This window comes from Podarcis bocagei (assembly GCF_964188305.1).
Source record: "Podarcis bocagei genome assembly, chromosome: W".
NCBI lineage: Eukaryota > Metazoa > Chordata > Lepidosauria > Squamata > Lacertidae > Podarcis > Podarcis bocagei.
Window position 1 is genome coordinate 22,723,822 of NC_138131.1, and position 24,349 is coordinate 22,748,170.

Below are 24,349 nucleotides of genomic sequence, written 5' to 3' on the forward strand. Positions count from 1 at the left end.
TAACTCAATAAAGATTTTATAAAGTGACCGCTGGCTAGCGTGATCCTCTGTGAGCTAGGATCTGGAAGCAGCTCTGACAGTAAGCTCCGTCTCTTCAGTTGTGGGCATCTACAGCCTCGCGGAGAGGAGAGAAAGCGGGTGCCTACTAGCGAGCTCACGAACGGCAGACAATATGACGGCCGAACAGCAGATAGCGGATCTCAGAGAAGCAGTGACACGCCTGAATGCCGAGATACTTGCATCCAGGAAGAGAGAGGAGGACGCAGCTGCCGCCTACAGGGATCTCCAGGTCAGGTTGGAAATGCTTACGAAGCAAGGGCAACTGACACCCAGACCGGAGGGCATTGGGTTGGGGAGACGAACAGGCGGTCTAGTCTCTCACTTCGATGGGAATTTACAACAGTACCCCAACTTTAGAGCAGATGTAATGTGTGCACTGCAACTGCTGGACAAAGACTTTAGAGATGAGCAAGAGAAGGTGGGATTTATCATGTCCCATTTGCATGGAGATGCTAAAGCATGGCTGCGCAATTTGTGGAGAGATAAGGATCCGGCGCTCCAAAATGCGGATGCCTTTATTAAAGCGATGGATGGGTGCTTTTTATCAAGCATAGACATGGATCTTGCCCGGAAGGAGGTACATGGACTGAAACAAGGGAGGGCCAGTGTAAGGCAGTATCATGCCCGCTTTTTTGCATTGGTCAGTGCCCTGGAATGGGACAGAGATTCGGCTCCGGTCAGAGACCTGTTTTGGGAAGGAGTGAACAGCGCGGTTAAAGACGAAATTGCAAGGGGGGAGAGACCCCGGAGCACGCAGGAGATCGTTCAGAGGGCGCTGGCGGTTGGGGTGCGTCTGGAAGAACGTCCATGGAGCAGGGACGAAGGGCGTGGAGGGCGCGAACCAGCCAGAGGCTACTCTTTCCTTCCCAGAGAAGCAGCGCGTGCGCAATCCACGCCTCCGCCAGGAGGAGGAGCGGAACCTATGGAGGTTGGAGCTGCAAGGGCTCAGTCAGCAACCAGAGCCCTAGCACCGGGAGCAGTGAAAGCGAAGCCTCCTAGAGGGAACCGGAAGTGTTACATCTGCGACAATCCCCAGCATATGGCGAAAGAGTGTCCCCAGAGGATCCACAAGCACACTGCAGCCTCGGCAATGGTAACTGCAGCAACGCAGCAAGGAGAACCACAGCAGGGAAACGACGGAGTCTGGCTGGAGACAGAGGCACTGGGGCCCAGCCAGACGTGTCAGTGAAGCAGTCCCCAGAGATTTTGCAGCCCACAGACCCCCTCCCGCCCAAACCAGTAGTGCGGCTCACTGCATCGCTCCAGCTGCCCAATGGCCTCACCATGGACGTGCCAATCACCATTGACTCAGGAAGCAATGCGGACTTTATAGGGCAAGACTTCGTCGACCGGCACGCTATACAGTTACTGCCCGCCACACTGCCCCTGCAGGTTGTCACGGTGGATGGCAGGGAGCTGCTAGGGGGGCAAGTGGTGAAGCAAACGCCACCAATGGTGATGCGACTTGGGAATCACGAGGAAGTCATCAGCTTCAATGTCACTCAACTATCGGACACGCCTATTGTATTGGGCATGAGTTGGCTGGACAAGCACAGCCCGTCGCTGGCTTGGTACCAGAGGCAGCTGACCTTCGGCTCTTCCTATTGTGCTGAACACTGCATCCTGCCGCGGCAGGAAGGAGAGGAAGAGGAGTCGCAGCTGCAGCTAGGGACGCTGCAAGCGGTTCCCCACAAGTACGCAGAATTTTTGGAGGTTTTCTGCGAGAAGGAGGCGGACAAGCTACCCCCCCCCCCACAGACCATACGACTGCAAGATTGACCTCCTACCAGGGGCGGCGTTACCAAAAGGAAAGCTGTATTCCATGTCGGAGGACGAATTACAGGAACTCAAGGAGTTCATAGATCACAATTTGGAGCGCGGTTTCATCCGAGAGTCCAAGGCAGTGGGGGGCAGTCCTGTATTCTTTGTCAGGAAGAAAGACACGCCCCAAAAAAGGCTCGTGGTGGACTACCGGACCTTGAACGCGGTGACCGCGCCATCGGACTTCCCCATGCCCAGGATAGACGACCTCCTCGCGACGGTGCGCAAGGGACGCGTCTTCACCAAGTTGGACCTGCGAGGGGCATACAACCTCATTCGCATGCGGGAAGGCGATGAGTGGAAGACGGCCATGTTCACGCCCCTGGGCACCTACGAATACAGAGTTATGCCGTTTGGATTGCAAAATGGCTCCCACTGTTTTCATGCTTTCATGCATCACGTGCTGGCGGGGCTCCTCTACAAGAAGTGTGTCTGTTTTCTTGACGACATACTCATCTTTTCTGACTCGCAGCAGGATCACGACAGAGACGTCAAGGAAGTGCTGAGCAGACTGCAGCAGCATAAGCTCTACGCCAAGCTGGAAAAATGCCAGTTCGACGTGTCGGAGGTGGACTTCCTGGGCTACAGGTTGTCCGACAAGGGGCTCGCCATGGACAGCGCCAAGGTTCACGCGGTTTTGGATTGGAAAAGTCCGCGCAACAGAAAGGAGGTCCAGCGGTTTGTCGGCTTTGCGAACTTCTATCGCAAGTTTATCAAGGGGTTTGCGATGCAGACGGCGGCCATCACAGACACGCTCAGCTCCAAGAAGAAGAAGTTCATCTGGACGGAGCAGACGGAGCAGTCCTTTCAGGCACTCAAGTGTCTCTTCGCGTCGGAAGAGCAGCTACTACACGTCGACCCCAGCAGACCGATGAGGGTGGAGACGGACGCCTCGGACAGAGCCGTGGGAGCTGTGCTGTTGCAGCAAGACCCGCAGGGGGCGTGGAGACCGGGAGCGTTCTACTCCAGGAAGCTCACCAAGTCAGAACAGAACTACACCATCTGGGACAGGGAGTTGTTGGCCATTCATGCAGCCTTTAAGGCGTGGAGGCACTTCCTGATCGGAGCCAAGCACACGGTGCAGGTCCGCACGGACCACAAGAACCTGGAGCACTGGCGCACGGCGAGGTTCCTGAACCAGAGGCAGATACGTTGGGCAGAGTTCTTTGCGGACTTCGACTTCCGCATAGAGTATGTCCCGGGGGACACCAACATCATGGCGGGCGCCCTCTCCCGTAAACCGCAATACCTCGAGGAGGCGACGCCAGCGGCGGCCATGCACATCTTCGCACCGACAGCGTGGGCGTGCGCTTCCGCGACTGTTGACCTGGAGGCGGTTCGACGTGCGTTGCAAGACGACTCCTTCGCGAGAGCGAAGATGGCAGAGGCACACAGGGGCACGACTGCGACCGGCGAGTTCCAGGTTCGAGACGGATTACTCCTCCGTAAAGGGGCCATCTACGTGCCGGGGGACGATCTTCGCGCCAAGGTACTGCAGCAGTTGCACGACGCGCCCACCGCTGGGCACTTTGGCACAGAGAAGACGATAGAATTAGTCGCCAGAGACTTCTGGTGGCCCAGAATGAGAGGGGAAGTCGCGGACTACGTGGCGAGGTGCGACACCTGCCAGAGGGCCAAACCAGTACACAGACCGCCGGCGGGACTGCTGGAACCGCTGCAAACCCCGTTCGAACCATGGGAGAGAGTGGCCCTGGACTTTGTCACGGATCTGCCCAGCTTGAGAGGCAAGACGGCAGTGCTAGTGGTGGTGGACTTGTTCTCCAAGATGGCACATTTCATTCCGTGTGCAAAGGTGGCCACGGCGGAACAAACCGCCAAACTGTTCATAGATCACATGTTCAAGGTTCACGGTCTGCCGCGGTCTATACTGTCCGACCGGGGGCGGCAGTTCATCTCGAACTTCTGGCAGAAGCTGATGGGCTTCCTGAACGTCAAGATCAACCTGGCTTCGGCTAGACACCCGCAGACCAACGGACAAGCGGAGCGGGTCAATGCCATCATGCAGCAGTACCTGAGATGTTATGCGAATCAACAGCCCACGACGTGGGTGGATTACCTGCCTCTCGCCGAGTTCGCCTACAACAACACGAAGCACGTGTCCACGGGAGTGACGCCGTTCTTCGCCAACAACGGAAGGCACCCCAGAACCTTCCCGGGACTGGAAAGAATGGGGGAGGGGGAGCCGCAGACAGCAGACGCGTTCGCGTCGGAGTTGCAGGAGGTCCACGATCAGCTTCGGCGGCACCTGGAGCTGGCTAAGCACGCATACAAGGTACAAGCGGACAAACACAGGAGGGTTGGCGAAGAGATCCATGTGGGAGACTGGGTCTGGTTAGCAGCCCACGCAGTGCCGGCCAGGTCGTTAGCGAAGAAGAAACTAGGGCATAAACAACTGGGACCCTACCAAGTCGAAGAGCAGGTCAACCCGGTAGCCTTCAGGCTGACGCTTCCGGAAGGCTCCAGGATGCACCCGGTGTTCCACAGATCGGTGCTCACTCCCTACAAGACACCTCACAGGTTTCAGGAACCAAGAACGGCGCCGAGTCCGCTCCGAGAGGGAACCGAGCAAAGGGGAGTGCCACAGGAGGAGCGCATCAACGAAGTCACAGAGATTTTGGACTCGAGATGGGGAGAAGAGGGAGTAGAATACCTTCTCGCCAGAGAGGGCACCCCGGCCAGTGCCAACAGCTGGGTGCCGGGCTACGCTTTGGAGGAACCTCTGCTCAAAGACAAGTTTCATGCCCTCTTCCCACACAGGCCCATGCCAGCAGACTTTTTCGACGATTGGCTTTTCACACCGACGCTTTCAACCAGCACGTTCCAGGGGTTCGACTCGGACAAGGAACCGACAATGGACACACGTTCCTCGGAGGGGTCGCCCGCAGGATCTGCCTCAGAACCCTCGTATTGGTGGGACGATAGACCAGAGGAACAGTGGCGCAGGAAGTGGCTGGAGGTTCCAGGTCGAGCGACGGACCCGGGAACGACTGAGGCGGAGACGGACGTGGACATGTACGGGGAGGATTTTGGGTTCGAGCACGGAGGCACAGAGATGGAAGCGGAGGTGACAGTTGTCGACGAGCGCAGGGAGGAAGAACCGGAAGTCTTCAGTTGGAGGCCCGCCACGGGAAGCGAACTGTATCCGGCATTCGTCCCCATGACATTGCAGCACCCAGCTCCCGCACCGGAAGGAGGGGAGGGGGCAGGGGGGCTTCGAGGGGGGATGGATGTCAGGGGTTCAGGAGCAGAGGCGAGGGCAAGGGAGGAAACAGAGAGCGAGGGGGAGGAGGCCGAAGAAAAGATGAGTGATGACGACGACCCGAGATCTCCGAGTCTTTCCAGTGAATCAGAAGATTCACAGAAAGGAGCGCCAGTGGCCAGAGCAAGGGGGGAGCCTAGGGGGACACCCCAGGAAGAAAGTTCCAGAGGGGGCTCAGAGGGCAGCAGTTGGAAATCGGGGCCAGCGTCACCAACAGGGCGCCAGGTATCGAGCTCTGGCAGCTCGCAGCAGGGGGGAGGGCATGAGTCAGGAGTGGCCACACCTCCATCGGGGAGCGAAGAAACGGTCAAGCGGAAAGTGGAAGGTTGGGCGCGCGCGCCAAGTTCAAATGCACAGGAAGGTGGCGCAGTAAGCAGCCCGGAAAGGGAGCCAGGTCCTAAAGCCCGACGCAAAGAGACAGAAGGGTCCGGGGGGTCAGCGTCAGAAGAGTCCAGGAAGGAAGAGACCATGGGGGGCAGAGGGACCCAGAGAAGAACGGTCAGGCGGAAAAGGTGGAGTAAGGCTAGGGTATTAAGCTGGTGTACAGGGGGCGGAGACTCAGACGGAGCTTCGCCGGTCTAACTCATAAGACGTAGAGCTGCATGCAGCAGCTTGAGAATGGAAACTGTAACTCAATAAAGACTTTTATAAAGTGACCGCTGGCTAGCGTGATCCTCTGTGAGCTAGGATCTGGAAGCAGCTCTGACAGCACCCATACCCAAACTAACTCCCATTGTTGCCTAGAGGGTTGATTTTATTTAAAGCAAATTGATTTAAATCCCAAATCCATAAGACTTGATTTAAATCCCCCTTTTACCGGAAGGTTCAGCCTTGCTGGCATCCTCTTAATATTGACAATCGGAGGCAGGTTTCCTTTTTGGAATCCTAACTTCAGAGTCTTTTCTCAGTTATATCAAAATGATTTGGTTCTGCTATATACAGCCCGATTGTGACGAAATGATGGTGAGTTTTAATAAGTGAACACTTTTTATTTGAACAACTTTTCTGCTGTACTTGATTGGAAGGAGAAAAGAAACATTTCCTTCATAACAATTTAAGCAATTTATTTCACTAAAACAGTAACATGGTAGCATATGTATCCATGTTGCTTAACTGATGTGCTGAAACATTTTTTCCCCAAGAAAAACTTGGACTGAGTTTTCGCACACATGAAAAACTTAAAACAAATAATTCTTCCCTGAATTATTTATTTATTTATTTATTTCTACCCCGCTCTCACTGGCCAGGGCCGGGCTCAGGGCGGCTAACACCAAATATAAATTACAATAAAATAGAATAGAAAAAAAACCCAGTTAATTAAAATACAGCTTAAAATGCAGCCTCATCAAGACTACAAAGGGAGGAAACATCAGCTATTCACCCAAGCCAGCTATCCATGCTGGTGCTACATGGGCCAGCAAAAAAAGCCACGGGAAAATTTATATACCAAATCCCATATAGGGTGTCAGAGTGAGTCTAAGCATAGAGCGAGTTAAAATAATCAAGCCTGGAGGTGACCATCGCATGGATCACTGGCCAGATCAGGGCGAGAAAGGTAAGGAACCAATTCCTTAATACGGTGGAGGTGGAAAAATGCCACCTTTGCTGTGGCTGCAACCTGTGCCTCCATGGAAAGAGAGGCATCGAAGGTTACACCCAAGCTCTTGACAGAAGGCTCTGGCACTAATTGCGCCCCCACAAGAGATGGGAGTTGGCCCCCCAACCCCATGTTGTCCTGACCCAGCCAGAGGACCTCTGTCTTCGAAGGATTTAACTTCAACTGGCTCCCACGCAGCCACCCAGCCACGGCTTCCAAGCATCTGGTCAGTGTGTCTGGGGCCGAGTCCATTGACAGATAAAGTTGGGTGTCATCAGCATATTGACGACAACTCAGCCCTAAACTCCGGACAATCTGGGCAAGGGGGCGCATAAAGATATTGAAAAGCATCTGGGAAAGGATTGTGCCCTGCGGCACTCCACACAACAAGGAGTGCCGCAGCGACAACTCCCTCCCTAGCGCCACCCTCTGTCCCCGACTTGAGATAAAGGAGCACAGCCATTGTCTGACTGTGCCCTGAATCCCCACGTTGGCAAGGCGGTGGTCCAAAAGTTTGTGATCGACCATGTCGAAGGCCGCTAACAAATCTAAAAGAATCAGCAGTCCCGGCCCGCCTCGATCCCCTTAATCGTCCTCCCAAAGCATTTTATTTTTTAAAAAAACAGATTTTTATCCACCCTGGTGACAATGAAACTGAACCAGTCCTTGATCTCATTTCAGAGCCGTTGCAGCCTACCTACGGGCCCTGAGCCTGAGTCCCAACCACGCTGTTGTCCACGGCAACCTGGCATGTGTGTATTACGAACAGGGGCTGATCGATCTGGCAGTCGATACCTACAAGAGGGCCATTGAGCTCCAGCCCCACTTCCCTGACGCCTACTGCAACCTGGCCAACGCGCTGAAAGAGAAAGGCAGCGTAAGAAACTGGTCCCTTTTGCCTTGGGGTGGGGGGGAACATCTATATAAAAGATGTTTTATAGATGGTACTTAACACCTGCCAAAATAGCTAAAATGTATAAAACAAAAAAACTGTGCTGGAGGTGCAGTAAAGAAGAAGGGACACTTATACATTTCTGGTGGGCCTGTGAAAAAAAAATACAGAAACTTTCCTATTAGGCAGTGGTGTCCAAACTTTTTTCAAAGAGGGCCAGATTTGATGAAGTGAAGGGCCATAAGGGCCGACCAAAGTTGTTTACTTTTTTTAAGGATTGAAGTTGTTGAGCTCTTTTCTTAGGGTTTAAATTGTTGAACTTTTTTTAGGATTGAAGTTGTTTAGCTTTTTCTTAGGCTTTTACCAAATGCTGAATTGGCCAGATTAACAGAGACAATTAGGGCACAACCCAGACAAGAATTCCAAAAGGAATGGGGAAAATGCAGAGAATACTTTACCAAACAGTGCCCCAAAATATACACTTGGACTTGTTTCAATTAATTTCTACAGGAGACTTTGTGGTTTAAGTCATAATTAGGAAAAATTGTAATAATCCCATACAAAAGAAATAGTATACAAGAGGTAAATAAGGCGGCCATTTAACAGAATAAAGTCTTTTATTTTTATGTTATGTTTTCTTTGTGTAAGGGGATAGGAGTTTAATTTTGATAATTAGTCAATGGTGGTGGGTCTGTTTGTATGTATGAGTTGTTGTGGACTATGTTATAAATAAAATAAAAATTAAAAAAAGAAAATGAAACCGGTCCCTTTTGCTTTCTGTATGTCAGAGGGTTTGCTGAAAAAAGCCTTCCGGATGATGGTGACCTCGAAATTGGGCTCTTTGGGGGGGGGGGATTTGGGGTACAGAACCTAGAAGAAGTCCTCTTTTATTTTTTCCTTTGTCATATCGTCACATACAACTTTGCTCATACCAAGCGTCGACTCCCCTCCCCCCTCCCCCGCTCCCACTCCCTGGCTTTCTTAAGCAGTCACGATCCTCTTAGCATTTCTATATCACCCTTTAAAAATTGTCCAGTAGCACCTGATGATAATAATAATAATAATAATAATAATAATAATAATAATAATAATAATAATAATAAATTTATACCCCGCCTATCTGGCTGGGTTTCCCCAGCCACTCTTGGCGACAAAATATTAAAATACAATAGTCCGTCAAACATTAAAAGCTTCCCTAAACAGGGCTTGCTAAACTTGGCTTCTTCTTGGTATAATTTTTTGTATGCAGGTCCACTTCTTCAGATACAAAAGCTTCTACCAAGACCAAACTGAGTTGGTCTGCAATGTGCTACTGGACAATTTATATATTTTTTATATATTTCAACTGCGTTAGACCACCACAGCTGCCTACCTGAACATATATCGCCCTATTTACCTTCTTACTCTACTTAAAACAATTTACTTTAGCATTTGTTGTAAATCACTTTCAAAAATTAGCCTCTGGTTTTTTTAATAACAGTATATTTAAAGATCTTTTTCAATTCTTTGTAAATCATATCCCAGTAGACTTTGACTTTAGTGCACATCCACCACCTATGGACGAAATTCCCTTCCTTCTCCTTGCACTTCTAGCGTTGTGGCATCTGAATATAGACTGCATTTTTAATCAAGGCATATATTGGCTTATATCTTGATCAGGTTCCTAAATTAAATGGGCTTAGATTTTCAAATGTTTCATGCCAGCTGTTTAGAGAACCTTGGCAATGTTTTCCTCCTAGACAAGGGGCCCCTTGATTTATAGCAGAAAACAATTCTCAAAGTCGTAAAAAAGGTTACATAGACCAAACATAATTAGGAATGGGTAAATAGTAAAATAAAACCGTTAAACTTGAGCCACAGGACAAAAGGCCAAGAGCACATGGAAAACAAAGCAACTGGCTGGAGAAGGGGGGGAGTGTAAACAGGGGAAGAGGCTTTTTTCCTATTTTATTTTGAGGCTGTAAACTGTTCCTTCCTTTTTACTTTGAGGAAGTTTATCCTTCTAAAAAGCTATCTATGATAATGTATGAAATATGCTGGCTTAAATGTAATTATGCAAAAGATTTAAGAAATGCTAGATTCTTATTTCATATAGTTGTAAGAGTTGTATTTATCCTGAAATTAAGTCAGCCACCAGCCTAGCCCCCTGCCAGACAGGAGACGCCAATCGAGCACTCATGACAAATGGCTGTCACGCCTTTGTTTAAAGACCTCCAAAAGGAGATATTTCATTGATGATGCATGAGAATATGAACCCAAGGTCTCTGACATCTGTTCAAGATAAAAATTTAAAATTATTAACCATCTGTTTTGGAGGGCAAGGAAGGCAAGAGGTGAGCTGGTAATTAAGATTCCTTGTTGAGACACATGTAAGATATATTACTACTTATTTGTCATTTATAGATGTAACAATATATAGCTCTTTGTGTTCCATATAAGGACATATAAGGACAGGAGGATATGGGTGTATCTTTTAGAATTGGTTATAGCAATCAGCCAATAGGAAATTCAACCAGGCTGATTGAACAGAGGCAGCCACAGGAGGAGCAAAGGGGGCTGGATTAAGGGAATATAAGTGCTGGCCATAATGGCAGGAGGCCAGGCCAGAGCTTGGTAACCATATACCACTGTGCCTCTCATTTATTTGTCTGACAAATAAATTATTATTTTAATTTCTCTGTTGCTGCGTTGAATATTTCATTCCAGCTAAGCGTTAACCACAAGCAGGGTGCTACAGCGTGCCTTATCTTGAGTTATATATATTTTAGCAAGTTTAGTCGGCGTCAAATACCACCTATACGTCACCTTCGTTAAATTTTTAATTAGTGCTGTACATTCAATAAATTGTTTTAAATTTTCCCAATGTTCTTTTAGACCAGGCATGTCCAAAGTCCAGTTCAGGGGCCTAATCTGGCCCTCTGGTCGATTTAATCCGGCCCTCGTGGCGGTTTATTTACTAGGGCAAAACTTCCCCCCAAAAAGCTCAAGAACTTTAATCCTAAAAAAAGGTCAGCACCTCTGGGGTCAAATCCTTAAAAAAGGCTCAACAATTGTGGGGTTTTACTGTTAATATGCTTCTTCTTAATTGCATTTCACTATTAATATACTTCTTAATTGTATTTCAGTTCAACAATGACTTTGATAAAATACATCTTTTGTGACGTGCAGAAGGCTTGAGTTACCTATGAGGTGCAACAGTTACCATATAGCATATATTCAATATAAAAAACAGCAACAATTGGTTGTTGACAAAGGACAGCTGGCATATATATATAAAAGATATTAACTGATATGCATGCCATTCCAGATATAGCTATATAATCTCTACTGTTGGTAAGAGAAGAACTTTGGAGCAGGCATTTTCAAAAAAAGAGTTTTTTATGAACCGCTCTAATACCAAGTTACCGTCAGGAGCTGAGGGGCCGTATCAAACCTCAATCCAGCCATCACATCACAGAGCAGCCTTTTGGGCTCCTGTGAAAGACATACTAATATTCGTGTAAAAACTCTGTTTTGTGTTTCGAAGGTTGCCGAAGCCGAGGAATGCTACAATACAGCTCTCCGTTTATGTCCGACTCACGCGGATTCTCTTAATAACCTGGCGAACATCAAGCGAGAACAAGGGAATATCGAGAAGGCTGTCCGCCTCTACCGGAAAGCTCTTGAGGTACGTGCGTGGAGAATTACAACAATTAAATTGACATATAAGGGTTAGGCATGCATACCCTGGACTCCTAGTCTGGGTCTTTTTAAAAATCGCCGATCAAATTTTTCTTGATCAATAACGGAAATAATGGTGAAGAAGTGAAAGTGAAGTAGCATTTTGAGGCTCGACAAAGCATGGTCCGATAAGTCCCTTTTGGAAGGAAGAGGGTCTGTCCCCCTTTTTATATTCCTAGGCCTCCTGGAATGACCAAAAATCTGCTTTTTCATCAGAAGAACAATGCAAGGTGTTAAGGAACGGTACAGAAATTGAAATAAAAGCTGGGCACATGCTGTTCTCTGTGTCGGCTGAGCTTGATCCCCTGACAGTCTTATTTTCTAACAGTATTTCCTATGCGTACGAAATGTCACGGCTAAAATGGCCGCTGTTTCTTTAATGTGAATAAAGCTGGGTCAGCATGACTCAGCGGTCTGCCTCAATCTGTATATATATAAGTGAGAGATGTTAGTTTGTTGGTGTGGCTGGTGTTTGGGTTGGTTGGTGCTGGTGTGTATAGTTATTCAGTCGTGTTTTGCACAAAGACTTTTAATGAAACTCTGCAAGGATATTCTCAAGGACTCTTTTTGTGCCGACAAGGGTCCGAGGACCAGGCTGAGGAGATAAAGGGAGGTCAGAACCCTTTCCTTCTTTTTTTTGCTTTTTTACAAACACTGACACGAAAAAGGCAGTTCATAGGCCCATTATTATTATTATTATTATTATTATTATTATTATTATTATTATTATTATTATTATTATTATCATTACCACAAATCATTCCAAACGGTGATTTATTTTGCAGCCAGCCCCTGCCACATTTGAGCATCAAAGAGGGGCTCTTTAAAATACGGCATTGGTCATTTGACAGTCTGATCTCCCAACAGTATTTCCTATGCATGCTAAAAAGGCAGTCCATAGGTTCCTCCTCCTCCTTAATTTTTGCAAGTCAATCCAAATGAGGATTTATTTCACGCCCACAACCTTTGAGCCTCAAAGAGCGGCCTCCGTCTCTTTAGAATGCTTCTCAGGGAAACTAAGAGTGAGCTTCTTCCCCGCAGGTCTTCCCGGAGTTTGCAGCTGCGCATTCAAATTTAGCCAGTGTTTTGCAACAGCAGGGGAAGCTCCAGGAGGCCCTCATGCACTACAAGGAGGCCATCAGGTGAGCTTCCAAAGCCATGGGGAAAATAGATTGAAAGAGCTCCTCCTTACTGTATTTTAATCTTTTGCTGGAAGCCGCCCAGACTGGCTGGGTATAAATAATAAATTATTGTTGCTGTTGTTAATAATTATTATTACTCCTCATGCGCTGGTCTGGTGCCTGTGGGAAAGCTCTCCTCTTGTGGATAAAGCACTTTCTCTTTTTCTTTTAGGTTTTTTATTTTTTATTTTTATTTTTATTTTATTTTTTGTCCCTTGAAGGCCAGCCAAATTTAAATAACAATTCGACACACAGCTGCGAGGCATTTGCGAGCTTTTTTGCGGAGAAGGTCCTGTTGCTCCGCCATGACCTCCCTGCCAATTTGGATACAATAAAGGAACTGGAGGCCCCTCGACTGTCCTCGGGTCCAGTATTGGACCACTTTGACCGGATATCCCCAGCCGATGTGGACAGACTCCTCCGAGCTGGAAAGCCCACCACCTGTCCTCTTGACCCGTGCCCGTCCTGGCTGATTAGAGCGTGTCCAGACGAGGTGCGGGCCCCCCTGGGGGATATCATCAATTTGTCCCTTGGCACTGGGATATTCCCAGGGGAACTGAAGGAGGCAGTGGTGTGTCTGCTCTTAAAGAAAACATCATTAGATCCTTTAGATCTATCCAATTACCGCCCGGTTTCGAATCTTCCATTCCTGGGTAAGGTGATTGAGAGAGCGGTTGCTGAACAGCTTGGTAGGTTTCTGGATGAAACATCTGCTCTCGATCCATTCCAGTCCGGCTTCCGCGCTGGTCATGGGACCGAGACGGCTCTGGTCGCCCTAACAGATGATCTCCGCAGGCAGCTGGATCGAGGCGGGTCGGGGCTGCTGATTCTTCTAGACCTGTCAGCAGCCTTCAACATGGTCGATCACGAACTTCTGGACCACCGCCTTGCCGACGTGGGGATCCAGGGCACAGTCCTTCAATGGCTGCGCTCGTTTCTCTCCGGTCGGGGACAGAGGGTGGCGCTTGGGGGGGAATTGTCATCGCGCCACTCCTTGGTGTGTGGAGTGCCTCAGAGTGCGATACTCTCCCCGATGCTTTTTAACATCTTTATGCGCCCCCTCGCCCAGCTTGTCCGGAGTTTTGGGCTGGGTTGCCATCAGTATGCCGATGACACCCAACTCTATCTGTTGATGGATGGCCATCCTTACTCGGCCCCAGATACACTGACCAGATGTCTGGAAGCTGTGGCTGGATGGTTACGTGGGAGCCGGTTGAAGTTAAATCCTTCGAAGACAGAGGTCCTCTGGCTGGGACGGAGCGATATGGGATTGAGGGGGCAACTCCCATCTCTTGCATGGGTGCAATTAGTGCCAGCATCGTCCGTTAAGAGTTTGGGTGTAATCTTCGACACCTCCCTTTCCATGGAGGCGCAGATTACAGCTATAACAAAGGCGGCATTTTTTCATCTCCGCCAAGCTAAGCAGTTGGCTCCTTATCTCTCTCACCCTGACCTAGCCACTGTGATCCACGCGACGGTCACCTCCAGACTGGATTATTGTAACTCGCTCTACGTGGGGCTGCCCTTGAGACTGACCCAGAAACTCCAGCGGGTGCAGAATGCCGCGGCGAGACTTCTTACGGGGTCTTCGCTGCGAGATCATATCCATCCGGTGCTGTACCAGCTGCACTGGCTCCCGGTGGAGTACAGGATCAGGTTTAAGGTGCTGGTTTTAACCTTTAAAGCCCTATACGGCCTAGGACCCTCGTACCTATGGGACTGCCTCTCCTGGTATGTCCCACAGAGAAATTTACGGTCTGCAAATAAAAACACCCTAAAGATCCCAGGTCACAGAGAGGTTAGGTTGGCCTCAACTAGAGCCAGGGCCTTCTCGGCTGCGGCTCCAATCTGGTGGAACGCTCTGTCACAAGAGACTAGGGCCCTGTGGGACCTGACATCCTTCCGTAGGGCCTGCAAGACAGAGCTGTTCCACCAGGCCTTTGGTCAGGGCGCAGACTGACTCCCTCCTCTGGCAACCTGCACAGAATTTTGCTTGATGGTTGCCATTAATTTGATTTTAATTTGATTTAATTAATTTTATAATGAATGTTTTAAAATGTTGGACTATTTTGATTGTTGTTAACCGCCCTGAGCCCGGCTTCGGCTGGGGAGGGCAGGATATAAATAAATTTATTATTATTATTATTATTATTATTATTATTATTATTATTATTATTATTCAGTTTTTTATTTTATCATTTTATTTCCATACACTTCAAACATTTTCAATATATACAATACTGGGATTATACAAACCCCTTGGACTCTCCCCCACCCCCCGTTTCCATATTTTGCCATCTTTTCTTGCATGTAATTACAATGATTCGTTCTATTCCATTTCCTTATTTGCTACTTTGGCTTCATCAATGTTATATCCATCCTGCCTGTGGAAAACCATCTAATTCGATTTTAATTTGATCCCGATTTGTTTTTAGGAGGTAATTTAATTATTGTTTGATTTTATACTAATGTTATATATTTGATGTTAGCTGCCCTAAGACCGGTTTCGGCCAGGGAGGGCGGGATACAATTATTATTATTATTATTATTATTATTATTATTATTATTATTATTATTATTTCTAAATATGTATCTTTAAGGTATTCAATAAATTTTTCCCATTCTTGTTTAATTTTTTTATATATATAAATAGTTTTTATTAAGTTTTAGCATTTTATATTCAACACAAACATCATTCTTGCAGACAGCATACATGAATCCCAATCTCCCCCAGCTTCCCTCTTCTGGTTTTTTAAATATTTACTTCTCCTGCCTATCTCATTCTCCCTTAATTTTGCCATCTTTGAACTAACGATGGTTATATCCTTAAGGTTTTTGCACCATGCTTTTTCACATTTCATCTTCATTATTTTCCCCATTTTGTCCTTTTAACTTTGCTTAAATTTCCTATCATCTTGATGTCTGATCTTCACAGTCATTTTGATAATCCACTCTTCTTTTGTTGGGACCTTCTCTTCCTTCCACATCCGGGCTAGGAACATTCTGGCATAAATAGAATACACTGTCTTTTTAGGTCTCTTGGTATTTCTTCACCCGTTAAACCTATTAGAAAGGCTTCTGGTTTTTACACAAATGTTCTCCCCCCCCCCCAGTTAATTATACAGTGGTACCTTGGTTCTCAAACTGAATGTGTTCCAAAACCAAGGTGCACTTTCCCATAGAAAGTCATGCAAAACGGATTAATCCGTACCAGACTTTGAAAAACAATCCCTAAAACAGCCATTTAACATGAATTTTACTATCTAACGAGACCACTGATCCCTAAAATGAAAGCAGTCATCCATGTACTGTACTCTAAAATAAATACAACAGTCTTGTAAATGATAAAAATGAAAATTATTTTTTTTCCTCACCTGCACTGATGATAGTCATTGTTCGGATGGGGACCGGGGCTTCTATCCGTTTCTGCAATCACACAATCAATCAATCAATCAATCCATCAGTAACTAAACTGGGATCCGCACAGTCGCAAAAACAAATGAACCAAAAAAGCCTCCGAAACAAAAACACCACATAAATTGCAAAAACCAAAGCACCAAACTTAATCTGTTCCCGAAGTCTGTTTGATTGGTGCAGGCGCCCCAGAAAGAATAGCTGACAGCCAAATTTGATGTTTGGCTTCCGAAAAACGCCTGGAAACTGGAACACTTTTTCTGGGTTTTCGGCATTTGGGAACCAAAGCGTTTGAGTAGTAGTAATAATAATAATAATAATAATAATAATTTGTTTTTGTTTGTATCCCACCCTCGCCGGCCAAGGCTGGGCTCAGAGCAGCTAACATCATAAAAACAACACAACGAGCCTAAAAGCAGACATCAAGTAATTCAAATAAAAATTAATTCAGACAAGTTAAAATCCGGGCAGGTGGCAATTATTAGGGTGGAATTGAGAGTGATTAATAATTGCCAGAATTGAGGAGCATGGAATTTCCCAAAAGGAAAGTGCTGCTTGTCCGTATGAAGAGGATGCCACAATGCTGAACCTTTCTGTATAAAAAACCTTCTGTATAAAGAAACCTGTATAAAAAACATTTGAGAACCAAGGTCTCACTGTCTCACATGACCACTAGGGTGGTTCATAAAAAACACTTTTTTGAAGATGCCTGCTCCCAAGGTCTTATCTTACTACACTAGGGATTATATAGCTATATCTGAAATTTTGTGCATATCAGTTAATATCTCAACCCTCCATGAAAATAGCTGTTTTCTTGGACGTTTTCCTATTTTGTGAAGGCTTTGGAGAAGGCATTTTTTAAAAAAAGTTTTTTTAATGAACTGCCCTAAAGACCACCGTATAGGATAGAAAGAGCCTTCTTGACCCTTACATTTCCAGCGTAACTTCAGAGTATTTTTGTACCAAAATGGCACTTTTTCTCTCGCCCTCCATGTCAGAATCAGCCCCACTTTTGCAGACGCCTATTCCAACATGGGGAACACCTTGAAGGAAATGCAAGACGTCCAGGGAGCTCTGCAATGCTACACAAGAGCAATCCAGATAAATCCTGCGTTTGCCGATGCCCACAGCAACCTCGCTTCCATCCATAAGGTAAGCTTTGTGTCTCTGCTAAATCTATTTAAAAAAAAAAACTGGGGGGGGGGGGCAGCAGGGGAATCTTAGTTTTTACAAAAGGAAAACAACTGGCAAAAGCCGTCCCAAACCGAGATGGGGCACAAAAAGAAAAAGGGGAGAATTGGAATTTATGCTGGAAGTGTGAGGAGGCAGAGGGCACGCCGATACGTTTATGGTGGGGCTACAGAAACGTTAAAAAATTCATGAGGAAATAAAAAAGATGATCAGAATTAATTTAGAGGGGAAAACCAGAGGCATATTTACTGAGTATAAGAGGTAAAGAAATACCACAAGATGGGAAGATATTATTCTTATACGCGACAGCTGCAGCAAGGCTACTCCTTGCACAAAACTGGAACAGGAAATATATACCCACAAAGGATGACTGGATAAAGAAACTAATTGAATTTATAGAACTGGCAAGGTCAAGTGCAGTAATAAGGTACCAATCAAACTGGAAAATAAAAATATAATGGAAATGGTTTGAAGATTATGTGTTCAAGTACTGCTCAAAAACTAACATGTTGATATGTTTGGTTTAATGTTTGTAAATCTGGTTTATAATAATAATAAATAGTAAGTTAAAAGAGTTAAGAAATATAAATTTAGATAAAAATTGCAATGTGAATGTGAGTGAAGGAAGTCACGTGGGTATTTGGGTAAATGCTGAGTTGTGTATAGGGTTAGATGTGGGGAATCCATATATGTAATGTATAGTGTTGAAAATGTACGGCAACTAGCATGTAAAATGAAATCAAAAATAAATAAATAAATAGGGGGGAAATAAAAATGGCAATGTGAAATATTATATAGGAGGGTGAGGGGCGGTGGAGGGAAGCCACAAGGGTGGTTTTAATGTCTGAAATTTTGGGTGGTAGGGTAATACGAATTTTGTTTTGTGTCTATGTGTTTGTTTGTAAATAAATTTTTTAAAAGGAAAATGAAAAAATTGCTATTTTTACTTTGAAATAAAAATGGGGGGGGAGGTCTTATACGGGTGATTGGGTGGGTGAATGGCTCATTTTCTTAAATTTGAGCCCCCCCAAATAGAGGGTGGCTTATATAGACGGAAAGTATGGTGGAGTTCCACACCCAAAAATCTCATTGTGACTTCCAATCACCCCTACGTCACATTTCCGATGGCGCCCTTTTGCTCGTCTCTCCTAGATCTCAAAATGCATTGGTTTTGTCATATTTCCTGCTGTCCTTTGTCAATCCACACCTGCCAAAGAATTTAAATTTTCCCAACATTTTTTTTTAGACCACACATGTCCAGCGTGTGGCCGGGGAGCGTAACCTGGTTTACTTACTGGGGCAACCCCCCCCCCCCCCAATGCTCAACAACTTCAATCCTAAAAAGAGCTCAACAACCTTGGGGTTAAATCCTAAAACAGCTCAACAAATTTGCCCCGCCCTCATGTCAAATCTGGCCCTCTTTGGGAAAATTTGGGCACCCCTGTAAATTTAGACAATACAGTCCTATCTCGGGTTAAATATGCTTCAGGATGAATATTTTTGGGTTGCGCTCCGCAGTGACCCAGAAGTAACGGAGCACGTTACTTGCGGGTTTCGCCGCATGCACAGACCCTCAAAATGATGTCATGCGCAGAAGCGGCGAATTGCGACGTGCAGATGCGGGTTGCATTCGCTTCAGGATGCGAACGGGGCTCCGGAACGGATCCCATTCACATCCAGAGGTACCACTGTACTCTGCAAGTGTCCTGTTCTCTATGAAATGTTTCTTCCAAAACCTCTCGTAATTCTGCCTGTATTATAATCTTGCTAATTCTGCGTATTTTAGCCTTTTTGCTAGCTACGCCAACTTAGTAGGGATGGGATTCTCCTTTCCATCCTTTGTCTGTTAAGATTCTCGCTGCGGCTATTGTAGACACTGTGACTTGCCATTGTTTTATAACCATTTATTGTAACATTTATTCTATGATCAATTACAATAATCATTCATTGTAATATTCATTTATTGTACGATTAATTACAATTTATTGTAATTGTTAAGAGTAGGTTTCTATTGAATTTTTACATGCTGATACTCAATATTATTCTATAGCATGGGGAGGCAAACTACGGCCCCATGGCCTTCTCAATCTAGCCGGGAGTCGGCATGTTTTGACACGAGTATAATGTGTCCTTTTATTTAAAATGCACCTCTGGGTTATTTGTGGGACATAGGAATGCGTTCCTTTTTCCCCCTCCCCAAAATCTAGTCTGGCCCCCACAAGGTCTAAGGGACAGTGGACGGCCCCCTGCTGAAAAAGTTTGCCGACCCCTGTTCTATTCCAATGATTGTTGAATGTTACTTTATAAGTCTACCAGGTGTGGATCATCGTGCCTTCTGTCTGTTCTTCATCTTTGGTTTTGATGGTTGAGAAAAAAGCTAGTGGCAATTGCTGAAATATCCCTCCCTTTCTAGGATTCCGGAAACATCCCAGAGGCAATTGCTTCGTATCGCACCGCCTTGAAACTGAAGCCGGATTTTCCTGACGCTTACTGCAACCTGGCGCACTGTTTGCAGGTGAGGCAGAGTTTTAAGGGCCAACACTCCCAGGGTTTCCGGCATTTGGGAACCGAGGCGTTTGAGTCCCAAGGTACCACGGTAATGGTAAAAGCGTCACCTAATTCAGGAATTGTCCAATGTCACTTTAGAGACCAACTCAGTTTGTTCTGTGTCTAAGCTTTCATGTGCAGGCAGACTTATTCAGATACACTGAAGCGGAAGTCCCCACACCCTGATATTTAGAGGGAGGGTGGGGCGGGGTATTTCTCTGAACGGTAGTAGGACTCAATCGGTATGGTCAACCTGTGGACGACTGTGTCTCATTACATATCCTAAAACTATTTCAGGTCATCTGCGTACCATCCCTTGTTTTTTCAGTCATTCACAGTTGCCAGCAGGTGGACCATACCCATTGACTCCTACTACCCTTCGGAGAAAAACCCCAACTCACCCTCCCACTATATATCAGGGTCTGGGGGCTTCTCCTTACTCTTATATAGCAGGGTCTGGGGACTTCTCCCTCTGTATATCAGGGTCTGGGGACTTCCGCTTCAGTGTATCTGAAGAAGTGTGCATGCACACAAAAGCTTATATCAGGCATCCCCAACCTGCGCCCCCCCCCCCCCCCGATGTTTTGGCCTACAACTCCCATGATCCCTAGCTAACAGGACCAGTGGTCGGGGATGATGGGAATTGTAGTCTAAAACATCTGGAGGGCCGAAGGCTTGGGGTGCCTGGCTTATACCAAGAACAAACTTTGTTGGTCTCTAAGGCACTACTGGACAATTTTTATATATATATTGACTTCATCAGACCAATACGGCTACCTACCTGAATCTAGAACCCTGGTTTTCTTTGCCCCCTTTCAGATCGTCTGTGATTGGACCGATTACGACGAGAGAATGAAGAAGCTTGTCAGTATTGTGGCTGACCAGCTGGAGAAGAACCGGCTCCCTTCGGTGCACCCGCATCACAGCATGCTGTATCCACTGTCTCACGGCTTCCGAAAGGCTATTGCCGAGAGACATGGGAACCTTTGCCTGGACAAGGTGGGTCTATGCTGTGAAGAGGTGTGCGCCGCTCCGTTCCGTCAGAGTTTGAATGCTTTCATGTTGGCTTTGGATATATAATAATATATAATAATTTATTATTTCTACCCTGCCCATCTGTCTGGGTATCCTCAGCCACTCTGGGTGGCTGCCAACCAAATATTAAAAACACAAGGCAGCATTAAATATTTAAAAACTTCCCTAAACAGGGCTGCCTTCAGATGTCTTTTAAAAGTGAGATAATTGCTTATTTCTTTGACATCTGATGGAAGGGCGTTCCACAGGGCGGCCGTCACCACGAGAAGGCCCTCTGCCTGCTTCCCTGTAACTTGGCTTCTTGCAGGGAGGGAAGCGCCAGAAGGCCCTCGGGAGAGGGACCCCGGTGTCCGGGGTGGAGATGCTCCTTCAGGTCTACTGGGCCGAGGCCATTGAGGGCTTTCAAGGTCAGCACCGACACTATGAATTGTGCTTGGAAACGTACTGGGAGCCAAAGCAGATCTCTTGGGACCGGTGGTATGTGGTCTCAGTCAGACTGGATTTAAATCCTTTATTTTACAGAAAGGTTTGATCTTGCTGGCATCCTCTTAATATTGACAACCAGAGGAAAGTTTCATCTGCTGGGCTGTTTAGGGCTTTCAAGGTCAGCACCAACACTTTGAATTGTGCCCGGAAACGTACTGGGAGTCAATGCAGGTCTTTCAAGACTGGTGTTATGTGGTCTCTGCGGCTGTTCACGGCCCCCAGTCTGGCTACCACATTCTGGATTAATTGCAGTAAGGTAGCCCCACATAGAGCGCATTGCAGTCGTCCAAGCTGGAGATAACAAGAGCATGCGCCACTCTGGCAAGAGAGTCCGTGGGCAGGGAGGGTCTTATCCTGCATCCCAGATAGAGCTGCCCTGGACACAGAACAGACCTGTGCCTCCATGGGTCCAAAATGACCCCCAGACTGTGCAGCTGGTCCTTCAGGGGCACAGTTGCCCCGTTCAGGACCAGGGAGTCCCACCCACCCACCCACACACCACAGAACTTCAGTCTTGTCAGGATTCAACCTCAACCAGTTAGCTGCCATCCATCCTCCAACCGCCTCGAGGCACCCGCGCAGGAACTCCACCGCCTTTGCCGGCTCTGATTTGAAAGAGAGGTAGAGCTCTCTATCAGGCTTCCTCAACCTTGGCCCTCCTGATGCTTTTGGCCTACAGCTCCGTGGTCCCTAGCTAGCAGGTCTAGTGGTCAGGGATGATGGGCACTGTAGTTTGAAAACAGCTGGAGGGCCAAGGTTTAGGAAGCCTGCTCTGTATTGGCGCCAATGGCTGTTAAGCGAAAAAATTCCAGGGTGAGTGACTCCTTGACAGCCTAGCTCACCGGGGCACTTGTCCCCCATGGGTCCATGCTGTCAGTAAAAGGAGGAAGTCCCAGTCCGGTAATTTGGAGCAAAACAGTGGTCAGTAGACCATGATTCTTACTGTTGCACCACAGGTCTGCCCAGGAGTAAGAACCCCGAGCATGGGGCAATGTCAACTTTTAAAACTTCCTTCTTCCCCCCAGAATACACTTCAAGCAGCATCGTTGATACATCATCACTACATCACTAGCACATCACAAATGAGGAGGGGTATACAAGGGTTATGCATTCACTATGAGGTCCCTTTATCAGACCCCTTAAATCTCCATCACTGAAAGAACAATAAAACTCTTGACACGTCCTTTCCCACTGGACTTGTCTGGAGATGGGCATTCAGAACACCTGCCTTGCTAAACTGCCTTGGCAGATGTCTATGGTTGCCCCCTTGGTCCCTCCCTCGGTGGGGTGCCGTGTATGTGCTCTCAGGCTTGGGGAATTCTGGCGGGATGCCCTGTTCCTGCTGCCTACATGACTTCCTGCTTCTTGGCTCATGGAGGGAGGTGGAGCCCAAATTCGTTCAAATGGCGGAATGAGGAGAGTCGGTTAAAGCATAGATTTTCTGCGTGTCTTTCTTGGGCTGTCAAGTCAAAGGTATGTATATTTGTAACATTGGAACAACTTCAAAGATGTGGCCTCATGTCCCCCACCCCCATGTCATTTCCGTAACCCGGCTTTCTTGAATCCCCTTGCTAGATCAACGTGCTCCACAAGCCGCCTTACGAGCACCCCAAGGACCTGAAAGGCAGTGAGGGCCGGCTCCGCGTTGGCTACGTGAGCTCTGACTTTGGGAACCACCCCACCTCCCATCTCATGCAGTCAATCCCAGGCATGCACAATTCGGACAAATTTGAGGTGAGGTGCACAAGAGGGCAGCTGTGTGAGTAGCTCAGGCGGCAGAGCGCTGAGACTCTGAATCTTGGGGTCATGGGTACGAGCCCCACGTTGGGCCAAACGAATGAATACAGCCTAGGACCGCCTCTCCACGGAGGATCTAACAGTCTGCAAATAAAAAAATGTTAGAGGTCCTGGGCTTCAGGGAGATTAGGCTGGCCTCGACCAGGGCCAGGGCCTTTTCAGCCTTGGCCCCGGCCTGGTGGAACTCTCTGCCACAAGAGATCAGGACCCTGTGGGATCTGACATCTTTCTGCAGGGCCTGTAAGATGGAGTTGTTCCGCCGGGCCTTTGGTTCAACCTGACTCCCCTTCTCTTTTTGTGTAAGGACTAGTATGAAAGAGGCCTCCCAGTGTTCTCACAGGCCCATATAAGAGTTGGGCCTGATGAGCGTTTACTGTTCCCAACCCTAATCCTGCGGAAAGCCATCTAATTGGATTTGAATTTGATCCTGGCTTGTTTTCAGGAGGTAATTTCGTTATTGCTTGATTTTATACCAGTGTTACATATTTGGTGTTAGCCTCCCTGAGCCCGGTTTCGGACGGGGAGGGCAGGATACAAATAAAAGTTGTTGTTGTTATTATTATTATTATTATTATTATTATTATTATTATTATTATTATTATCATCATCATCATTATCCTCTTAATTTGCATCAGCCCTTGGTTGTAGCAATAAAACAACGAGATGATCTGCAAGGAATAGAAATGAAAAATCAATGATATCAAATACATTTGAGGGTTTTGAATCGAGAGTGGACCTTATTCTGACTGCCCCAGCTCAAAACCCAGCCGCCTTTGCCGTCACCTGCTCCTCTTGATCTGCCAAGAGAGGACTCTGGGGTAGTGGTTGGGCAACCCGGAACAGGCAATAAAGGAGGGGTAATCATCTCACGACAAACCTAGACAGCATCTTAAAAAGCAGAGACACCACCTTGCCAACAAGGTCAGTATAGTAAAAGCTATGTTTTTCCAGTAGTGATGTATGGAAGTGAGAGCTGGACCATAAAGAAGGCTGATCGCCGAAGAATTGATGCTTTTGAATTATGATGCTGGAGGAGACTCTTGAGAGTCCCATCGACTGCAAGAAGATCAAACCTATCCATTCTGAAGGAAATCAGCCCAGAGTGCTCACTGGAAGGACACATCCTGAAGCTGAGGCTCCAAGACTTTGGCCACCTCATGAGAAGAGAATCATAGAATCATAGAGTTGGAATAGACCACAAGGGCCATCGAGTCCAACCCCCTGCCAAGCAGGAAACACCATCAGAGCACTCCTGACATATGGTTGTCAAGCCTCTGCTTAAAGACCTCCAAAGAAGGAGACTCCACCACACTCCTTGGCAGCAAATT

The 24,349-nt window shown here is 47.0% G+C and overlaps 1 protein-coding gene across 1 annotated transcript in view; it reads left to right on the plus strand.

Moving 5' to 3' along the window:
* LOC308578182 (uncharacterized protein) overlaps positions 1 to 23,030 on the plus strand; it is a gene marked incomplete at its 5' end in the record, with an annotated part of 42,406 nt that extends 19,376 nt beyond the window's left edge. The window contains 7 exons of the mRNA XM_081178437.1: positions 7,440 to 7,635; positions 11,177 to 11,317; positions 12,412 to 12,512; positions 16,964 to 17,117; positions 19,570 to 19,671; positions 20,523 to 20,702; positions 22,800 to 23,030. Coding sequence (XP_081034563.1) covers positions 7,440 to 7,635; positions 11,177 to 11,317; positions 12,412 to 12,512; positions 16,964 to 17,117; positions 19,570 to 19,671; positions 20,523 to 20,702; positions 22,800 to 22,991 — 1,066 coding nt within the window. The remainder of the gene's footprint in view (positions 1 to 7,439; positions 7,636 to 11,176; positions 11,318 to 12,411; positions 12,513 to 16,963; positions 17,118 to 19,569; positions 19,672 to 20,522; positions 20,703 to 22,799) is intronic.
* Positions 23,031 to 24,349: the final 1,319 nt, after the last annotated feature.